This window comes from Chionomys nivalis, chromosome 5 (genome assembly GCF_950005125.1).
Source record: "Chionomys nivalis chromosome 5, mChiNiv1.1, whole genome shotgun sequence".
In the NCBI taxonomy this organism is placed as follows: Eukaryota; Metazoa; Chordata; class Mammalia; order Rodentia; family Cricetidae; genus Chionomys; species Chionomys nivalis.
Window position 1 is genome coordinate 86,769,886 of NC_080090.1, and position 10,007 is coordinate 86,779,892.

The following is a 10,007-nucleotide window of genomic DNA, read 5'->3' on the forward strand; positions in this document are numbered from 1 at the left end:
ATTGGCTCCTCTCGGGTTGGGGATGATATGGGCAGGACAGAAGCAGAAATGAGGTAAGGAGAGAGAATCAAGAAGCTCCCTGTCCTCCATAGCAGTTGCAGGCTCCACCCCCAGCCATTTTTTATCTAATGGTTAGTTCAGGGGAGCTGAATGGAATTGGATCCAGAAGCAATGGAGGCTTCTTTGTGGTCTGCTCTTCAGGGAAACCAATGGCCACAATCTGCCCCCTCACGTTGGTGAGAAAAACATTTTCGGCCAGCAGGTGGCAGTGTCCTCTAGCAGGTCAAAGAGAAAGGAAACCAAGGTGTTCGGAGAATGAAGTCAATAACCCACCATTCCTTAAAGACCCAGGTTTCACCCGGTCTTGAAGACCCAGCAGGAAGTGACACCCCTACCCCCTCACCAGAAAGAGCTCCTTCTGACCCCCCAGGTCCTGATAGGTCATCTCCCAGCACAGACTCCTTAGGAGGTAATTAATCGGCCCAGCCTTGTGAAGAGTGAAGCGGACCCCCTGGCTCCTCCACAGCCTCAGTAGGGGTTTGATTCTTTGTGTCCTCAAGGCTAACTGGTTAGGTTTGGTTTCTGTGCAAGGTTTGCAACTCAGGTCCCTGAGCAGGCCGGCGAGCAGGGGCCGTGGAAGCCTAATGAGTTCTGTGCAGGCTAGAAGGAAGAAGGCACATCAGTATCCAGCCTTCTGGCCTTTCTCTCTCTCTCTCTCTCTCTCTCTCTCTCTCTCTCTCTCTCTCTCTCTCTCTCTCTCTCTCTCTCTCTCTCTCTTGTTTTTGCAGTCAGTGGACAGTTCTTTCATGCCTAAAATGAGCTTCAGCTGAACTGATGGAGATAAGACGTGGGAATAACCTGGCAAAGATCGGATGTTCACAACCTTGGCCAAACATGTGTGCCTCAAGAGAAGAAAAATCACCTGCCTCTTTGATAGTGGGATAGTTATGGCCGGGAGACAGCAGAACTCTTCACCAGGAATGGTCAAGAACAGGTGGCCAATTGGTCCCTGCTTGGCCTAAGGACACGGAGGGAGGTGGTCTCAAGGGGTTTTCTTTTTCTTTTCTTTTTTTTTTTTATCATGTATACAATATTCTGTCTGCGTGTATGCCTGCAGGCCAGAAGAGGGCACCAGACCTCATTACAGATGGTTGTGAGCCACCATGTGGTTGCCGGGAATTGAACTCAGGACCTTTGGAAGAGCAGGCAATGCTCTTAACCACTGAGCCATCTCTCCAGCCCCTCTCACGGGGTTTTCTATCTACGAACCAGGACACCCCCGGCTTTGTCTCCAGGGTCCAAAGAAGACAGGAGTAAAGACGTCAATCATTGTGCCGCTGTTATTAACCAGAGTGCAATTAATCCACCTTTGTGGATTTGGAAGCCACAGTGTAGATGAGAAGGTTTCACCCAGAGACACTCTGAGAGCTGCTGAGCCCAGAACGGTCAGGCCTCGGGTGGGGAGAGGGTGGCAGACCGCAGAATACGGGAGATGGTGATGCTCCATCACCACATGCCCAGTAAGGACCTGAGAGGAAGGGTCCTTTTTGCCTGGCCCGATGTGGGAGCTCCGGACTACCTTCCCACACATCTGCCTTGGCTTCAAGTCCAGTTCCTGTTAAGTAGGTGAGAGCTGGGGCGGGACCACAGCTGACTTCTATATGGGGGATGGATATCAACCAAAGAAAATGAAGGGGCTTCGGATGCCCCATTTCTTCATCAGTTTACCTGACACTCAAACTAGCTCAGAGATGGGGAAGGACCACAGTGGCTCCCCTTTGGAGTGGCAACTGCCCCCCACCCCCATTGGTAGGTGAGAGGAGGGAACATTCCTGTGTCTTTCTGTATCTGAGCACTGAGTGAGGGTTCTCCCCAGGCCACAGCCAAGCTCTCTCTTATAGGTGCAGTCAGCTGTGCTTTCTTCAGCTTTCTGAGACTGGTAGGTTAGGGGGCAGAGGGAGGTCACTGAGAGCCCTAGGGCTTGGAGACCGGAGGATGTAGTCCGAACTGCTTTGATGAGACTATTCCTCATGTCAAGAGTAGAGCGATGCTGTCCAGGCAAGGGCACCGCTGGGGCCAGCTAGGAGTCAGAGACGTACAGCGCCTCTACCGCATCGCTCAGACCCTGGCTGACGCCCCCCACAGCCAGGAGGCAGTTCTTGAAGACGATGCTGGAGCAGGCACAGCGGGGTGTGGGCATGGCAGGGAGGGTCTCCCACTTGTTCTTCTCTGGGTGGAATGCTTCTGCTGTTTCCAGGACAGTGGGCTGGTTTCCTGAAAACAACAGGGGAATCAGATCTTAGACCAAGGAGCCGAGCCATGTCCCACGGTGACCATTTCTCAACCCAGAAATAAAAGTTGAGCAACTTCTTTGTCTTTTTGCAGGATGGACCCAGTTTTAACATCCTGGTACAAGAATTCCTCTCAAGCAACTTTGTACCCTGTCCTTTCTCTTGTACCCTGTCCTTTCTCTTTACCTTTAGATTCTAAAATTAGGATTATGGTGCACGACTTTAATCCCAGCACTCAGGAGAAAGAGGCAGGTGGATCTCTCAGTTTGAACCAGCCTGGTCTACAGAGTGAGTTCCAGGACAGTCAGGGCTATACATAGAGAAACCTTGTCTTGGAAAAATGAAAGAAAAGTATTGGTTATCAGGGGTTTCTAGAACACTCCTGCTTCCCTCCTGGTTTTTCTCTTACACACAGTTTCCCCCATAATCCAGCTCACATAGTTGTTCATGGTGGGTATGTGAACTCTGGCCGCCTGGAAGCCCCACTGCCTTTATCACCATGCCCGAATGACTTCAGTGACCCCAAATCCCTGTCCAGCCTTCAGACTGTCAGCAGTCTCTGAGAGGGAGGAACTAAACATCAAGTCCAGAATTAGGACCATCTATTTGCTTTGCTCTCCCAAGATGCACCTGGACATCCAACAAGAGCTGGGTCAGTGGGGCTGGAGAGATGGCTCAGTGGTTAAGAGCATTGCCTGCCCTTCCAAAGGTCCTGAGTTCAATTCCTGGCAACCACATGGTGGCTCACAACCATCTGTAATAAGGTCTGGTGCCCTCTTCTGGCCTGCAGACATACACACAGACAGAATATTGTATACATAATAAATAAATAAATATTTAAAAATAAAAAAAAAGAGCTGGGTCAGTGAAGGATGATGACAACTGATCCCTTTGTCTCCAGCTAAAGGGGCTCGGGGACCTGGCTCAGGCACATAGGTTCACAGTTATCAGCATGTCCCCTATGCTTCCTAGATCTCCATTTTCCTAGCATAGAGCTGAAAAAACATGTGAGGACCCCCCGTGGAAAGGTCAAGTCTGGACTGTATTGAATTCTTTGGGGTGAAACAGTGGGATGTGTGTAAGAAGTCAGTACCATCCACTGCTCAAGTGCAGTACCAAGGACCAGAACCTCAGCACGGGACAGTTGAGATGACCTATCCTTACCAAGTCCCCCAGCCACTATGACTCGTCCACTCAGACCACCGGCCACGAAGTCCGCCCGGCGCTTCTTGAGGAAGAACGAGCGTTCCATCTTCAGCCATCCCCCTGCAAGTCATGTGCAGTGACAGGGCAGAGACAGAGGATTAGGTGCTGACGCCCCCTAACAAGTACAGACAGATCCCAGGTGGCTCTCACCCTGGGGCTACTCCCTTGAGTTCAGGGTGCAGAGGGATCCCTTGCTGATTGAAACAACACGCTCTGCCTCTTCAGCCTTCTCTGGTGCTCGGCACAGTCTAACGTCTACAAGTCCCGTGAGTCCCTGTTCTGTTTAGGTTTTTCCACAGTTCTAAACTGGAGAGGAATCTGACTGAAGGTAGTAAACAGAGTAATCTGGAGCCCTCTGATTCTCCATCAGCACAGGAAGAGTCCTAACCTGGTCCTGTACAGATACCGGCGGTGATGGAGAAAAGGTCATGGTGAAAACATCCAACCAGGCCAAAAGGTACCTTGAATAGAGTTTGACTCCAAGCATATCCGCGAGTTAGGAAGGGTGCTTAGACACCGGAGAGGCCTGCTTGGATATGTAAGCAGCCCCAGGAAGATTCACCAGGATGGAGAAAATGGGGATCAGTCAGAAGAGAGGCCAAGAGGGTAGGGACCCAGCTCACCCTGTTCCATGTCGAACACATCCATCGTCCGGAGGAACTTGGGCTGCCGATAGAGACGACCTTGTCGCAGGCCTCCCAGGCTGTACAGGTGGTTGTCCAGGGTCACAAAGCTGGAGAACGCCCGCTTACAGGGAATGTTGGGGAATTTGGTCCAGGACCGAGACTCTATGTCAAAGACCTCGAAGGCATTGACTGCATACTTAGACTGTCGTCCTCCTGGAGGTGGGAACAGGGTACATGGTGGAAAAAAAAAAAAAGCAGTCCCTGAGAACTGGTAGGGCTGGGATTTCCCTTCTGTTGTTATTCAGTCATTTGAAAGACTTGTCAAGGGCTGGAGCAGTGTGATTATCCCTAGGGACAGAGACATTCTCTGGCTGTGGGCCTTGCCTCCCAGGGAGCTCACCCAAGGGAACAAGAAGAGGAAATGAACAACAAGTAGCTAGTCCCTACCTAGCACGTAGATCTTGGAGCCCCGGAGGAAGGAGGTGGCCGCATATCTCGGAGTGGGCATGGGTGCCAGTGACACCCACATGTCCTTTAGCATGTCATAGTGTTGCAAGTAGTTGTGTGGACGAAGGTCCAGACCCATCCCGCCTGCAGCATACACTCGATAATCTAAAAGAAAAGCCACACACAGACACGGCTCGGCGCACAGGCACCCAGAGGCAGGCCTAATGTTTCACAGGCCACACCAAGATCCCAGCGGCTGCGCTGCCAGGGAGTCACAGCTGTTTCGGTGCAGTGGGTAACAGCATTCGAGGTCCCTGCTATGGCTAAATCTGGGTCTTCCTGAAGCTGTGGCAGGACTGTGTATGCCTCAGCCCTCCTTAGAACCAAATCCCTGCCAAAGCCTGATGCACTAAACCCTGCTCAGAGACAGATGGCAGTGAAGTCTAGGCCTAGATAACCCTTTGCAGGTTTGGCCCCCACTGTTCTCCTGTCCTCCTTTCCAGGCAGCCAGAGGGGAAGGCAAGGGAAGAGGCTTTTGCGATAGTGACCTGCCCTATAGGAATTCTCAGACATTAATTCTCCAGATATAATGAAGTCCCTTAGACTATAGTCAGCCCCAGTGTCACTGGCCCTCTCTACAAACTGTGCAGTCAGTAGTTCTGTCTGCTACCCCAGTGGGAAATGGCATTCTCCTTCACATAGACAGAGCTCCCTGTGCTGAATGGGATAAGGCCAGGCCTGAATGAGGAGGAGGCTTTGGGGAACTGACCCCTCAGAAACCTTGCCCTTGGAAAGCTAGGTTCTGTAAGCAGGGAGTCCCCTTCTTTCTCCTCTGCTGCTGGCTTTTAGGTAGCTTTTCAGGGGCTCACTGGACCAGAGAGCATGGACTAATATTTGTGTTTCCCCAGCCCCTGCCAGAATGGGAATCTTCAGCTTCCGTGTGTGGTTCTTGCTCCCAGCAGCCTTTGCTCACAATCTTCATCTCTATGGTGCCGTGACTCTTTGAGGTTACTACTGTAGAAGGTAGAGCCCTATTTCCATTCTAGTTCTAAGCTTAAAACTGGGAAAGGGCCTGATGATAAACACCTGATTAGCATAAATTCCACCTTCCCTTCTAGGAACACCCCCTGCTGGAAAAACTCTATCCAAGGTCATTCAGTCCAGTGGTCAGTTCTGACCCATCCTTTGAGGTTCAACTGTGATTCCCTGAGCTGCAGAGCAGGGGGCCTAGAGGACTTGCCTTCGTGCCTCCTGAGTGATGGTATCTCCATTGCTCTGTTACCACACGGAACTGATGCCAGCTTCATCTGTTTCTCCTGATACACTGGAGGTCCTTGAGAATTGGCTAATCTATGAACCCAGTGCAAGGGCTGGCATGTAAACACTTACCAACATAACTGTTGAACCCATTTGGCTCTATAGTTCGGGGCACAGGCATGGTCACAACTTACTATCTATTTAACCTTGGGAAATTAACCTTTCCGGGCTTCGTGCTGCTTTTTCTAAAACAGAATCAAAATAGCACTGATCTCATTGGATATATTAAAAGTTCAAAGGGATAAAGCACAATGATAAACCTTAGTTTTTAGCTTTCAGCATGATTTATTGAAGCTAGGGCTGGAGTTCATAAGCATTGTTTTCAGCGTCCCCATGGGCCTCCATCTTCTTTAAAAAAAAAAAAAAAAAAAAAAAGAATATGATCTTACCATGAAGCTTAGACTGCCCTTGAACTCATAAACCTTCTGCCTCAGTCCACTGAGCCCACGCGGCTGCCAAGGCAAGTCTTGAACTTACCACTCTTCAGCCTCAGCCTCCAGAGTAGCTGGTGTTACAAGTCTTCATTCAGTCAGCATCAGGCCTTGCTAAACCCTATTGTCTACCCTGCCCTGGGATTCTGGGTCCCAGCTTCTTGCTAATCACTTTCAGGGCCCAGATTTTCTACTCTTTTCCTTTATCCCCCATGACCTAAGACTGTGCCAGGAACAGAACAGGTGTTGAAGAAAAGCTGGTTTCTCATCTGCCATACGCCAGACAGGCAGCTGGGGTCGTGTGGCAACAGAAGCAGGGAAGGATGGGGAAAGGGAGGAAGGCCGCTCCACCAAGCCTACCGTGTAGAGGCAAGTGTCTATAAACTTGGGTCTCTTAACTCCTATTCTCATAAAACTCTGTGTTTCAAGAAAACAGCAGTTGGACCTCCTCTCTAGCGGTACTAGGCCCCAAAAGAGTGAAATGGGGACTTTGAGAAAGTAAAATAAGAATTTTGTAACCACATGCGATTCACAGAACTTGGTGGACCCGGATAAGGAGTCAATCTTTGGAATGTTCTGACCTCCACTTCGCACCACTGAAACTGCAGTCAGGAGTTAGACAAGATCCCGGGATCTGGGTCCCAAAGCCTCCTTGGCAAATGACCTGGTGTTGGCTGAAGGATGGGATGAGCATCCTCAGGAACTACATAGATAGGTCTGGGTGTGTGTGTGGCCAGTCGCGAATGTGGTCATTCGGCTGAACGCCAGGGTCTGCAGAGTCATTCCAGATAACCCCATAGCTCACACCTTGGCTCTCCCTCTACAGCGGCCTGCCCAGCCTGCCAGGAGGAACCCGCTGGAGCCGACTCTTGGCATCAGATGGAATTCCTAGACATTTCACCTGCTGTCTGTAAAATAGGGGCAGTGGGTCTCTAGTGTCAGTACTTAATGTAAGGCTCAAATGTGATGGTTGATGTACTATTGGCCCCCCAAATCATGTGGCATTCCAACCGTTTTCCCGTGACCCTTTACTTTCTTCTCTATGCCCACCCTCAACCCTGGCCCCACTTGCCTTTGGCTGTAACAGAAATGCCCATGGCAGCCTCACGCAGCACGCTTCTCTTCTTCCACTTGCCCTCATCGATATTGTACATTTCCACGACCTTCAGAGGCAGTTGATTGGTGCCCACACCCCCGATGACCATAATCCGCTTTCCAAGGGCAGTAACAGCTACCCCGGCCCTGGCTGTGGGCAGGGAGGGCAGGGAGGTCCATTGGTCGGCCTCAGGGGAGTAGACCTCGAAGCAGTCCATGGGAACGCCATTGTCATCACATCCCCCGATGGCATAAACCTGCCCTCCGGTCTCCAGCAGTGAGCAGTAGACCCGGCGGCTAGGCAGTGGAGCAAGGCGCTTCCACTGAAAATCCTTGACATTGGGCACCTCCATGGCAGCCCTGCTCACGCACCCTCAACAGCGTCCGGGCAAGGTCCAGCCCCGGAGCCCGCGGGCTACTCGGAGCCGGCCCGCACGTCCCCTCTTGCAGCCTCCATCTCTGGGTGCGGGCTCCCGCCGACGCCCGCTAGCTTCTCCTGGTCCCTCGGGTGTCAGCGGGGCGGCGACGTCCACCCCTGGCTCCGCGGTAAGAACCGGGCGAATCTGGGGCAGCAGGGCGCTGGCGGTAGCCTGCCCTGGGTCAACTTTGCAGGATGAGCCCCGCCCCGCCCGGTCCCTGGGAGCTCAGAGCCCACCCCGCCGCGCGTGGGCGCCGCGCTCGCCCCTCACTAGCTCCCGGGCGGCGCCCGCAGCCACGCTCGGCTTTCACCGCCAGCCCGGCAGCCGTGGAGCGGGGGACAGCGTGTCCTGCCCTTCCTGTCCCGCACTCCGCTGTCACCCGCCCAGGCGAGCGGCTGCGAGACACGGATCCCGGGCCGGAGGACGCTGGTTCCCCGCAGCGACTCCCCGCAGCCACCACACCTGGGCAGGAGCCCACGCGACCCGCGGCGGAGGCTGTGGCCTGTGCGTCAGCCCCGGAGGTCGGGGCGGGCGAAGGCAGGGCCTGCAGTGTCTCCAGGGTCGGAGGCAGCCGGAGCAGGAGCCGGTGCCCAGATGACAGGCAGATCCCGCCAGCGTGGGGGCGGGCGTTTGCGAGTGTTTGTTTTGGGTGAGGAGGCGGAGAGCCCAATTACCCAGTTTGTCTACAGTACACAGACCCAGTTCGTGACAGGCTGGCTTTGTTGGGGGGTGGGGGGGAGGTATTCTCACACTGTCAAACCTCAGAGCCGAGTCAGGAGGCAGTGACATACATGCAGCGGGGACCCGCAGATGTAACGATCTGCACACGTATGCATGTAATTCACACAGAACCTTCCTTCCCTCCTGAGTGGACATGTCCGCAAGCACGCAGATAAAGTCACAGACAGGGGAACCGCAACTGAACACACCAATAGACAGGCTGGGAGGATCACCCCCAAACCTTCACACATCACTAGAAGCGCAAACCTGATTAGCAAATCCTGGTCTTTGAACTAGATAAGATAACCTCTTCAAACCTCTCCCCCGCAACAGACCCTCCAGAACTGTGGTCCCCAGTAAGACAAGTGCCGGTGACACACTGAACCACCTAGTGGTGTGTCTCTCCAAGTCCACAGGGTCCTTCTAGCTGTCTTCCTTCCGCCTGGAACCGCTCAAGCTTGGGACCGACAGACTTTCCACTGTGAGTGTGCGTATTTGGTGTGTTTCCCCCCCAATGCTGGAGATGGAACTCAGGGCTGTGCACTTGGGAGGCACTAAGTTTTAATTTGTGATAAGCTGTAGATTCACACGTGGTTATAAGAAAGAAGCACTCCTTAGCTAGTGTGTCCTTGTCGTCGTAGTCTGCCTGTCTGTCCTTCCGTTGTGTCCCCTCCCATATCCGACCAAGCCAAAGAACGATCCACAAGCAGAATACATTGTCATCATTGCCAAGGTCCTTTGTCACCTTTTGATATCTGGCACAATGCCATACTCCCTCCTTGTTCTTCCCTCCCCAGGCCCTGACAATCCGCTTCTGAAATCTTGTCGCTTCAGTCATGTTGTACAAGGAGCTGGAACTGTGGCTCACTTGGTGGGGTGTTTGTCTAGCAAGCACAAAAACCGGGATTCCATCCCCAGCACTGCATAAAAACTGGTGCTGGCACAGTGGCATAGAACCCAGTGATGTATGCTCATAATCACAGCACTTGGGAGGTCGAGCAGAAGTTCAAGGTCATTGTTGCTATGTATTGTGCTCCAGGCCAGAAGGATAAAATAAATGGATAAAATCATACAGTGTGTAACCTTTTAGAATCCCCCAGCTCCCAATACCCCCAAACTCATTCCTGGAGTGTCATCATCTAAGTTGTTGAAGGGCGTTCTCTCTCTCTCCCTCCCTCCCCCACCCCTTCATGGCCATGGTCTCACTATAGCCTCTGAGTGCCAGGATTGCAGACCTGGGCCACCCAACCCAGTTCTTCTTTTCTTTTTGAGACAGGGTCTCTCTGTGTAGCCCTGGCTGTCCTGGAACTCTCTGTGTAGACCAGGCTAGCCTCAAATTCACAGAAATCTCTCTGCCTCTGCTTCCTAAGTGCTGGGATTAAAGGTGTATGACTCTCTGTCAGATTTTCTTCCTTTATATCTTTGCAGACTACACGGCACACATTTCTGTAAAGG

At 52.4% G+C, this 10,007-nt stretch overlaps 1 protein-coding gene across 2 annotated transcripts; it reads right to left on the minus strand.

Moving 5' to 3' along the window:
- Positions 1-1,339: 1,339 nt before the first annotated feature.
- Klhdc8a (kelch domain containing 8A) lies at positions 1,340-8,407 on the minus strand. 2 transcript variants are annotated; one of them, XM_057770157.1, is made up of 6 exons: positions 7,391-8,407; positions 4,571-4,735; positions 4,121-4,336; positions 3,456-3,557; positions 2,922-3,075; positions 2,152-2,274 (listed from the first exon to the last, which is right to left on the minus strand). In XM_057770157.1, the coding sequence occupies exons 1-5, from the start codon at positions 7,764-7,766 to the stop codon at positions 2,945-2,947; spliced, it is 990 nt and encodes a 329-aa protein (XP_057626140.1). In that variant the 5' UTR covers positions 7,767-8,407; the 3' UTR covers positions 2,152-2,274; positions 2,922-2,944. The 2 variants fall into 2 exon arrangements, with proteins under 2 accessions (XP_057626139.1, XP_057626140.1); XM_057770156.1 differs by lacking the exon at positions 2,922-3,075 and having other exon boundaries at positions 1,340-2,274; positions 7,391-8,389.
- Between the last annotated feature and the right edge of the window lie 1,600 nt (positions 8,408-10,007).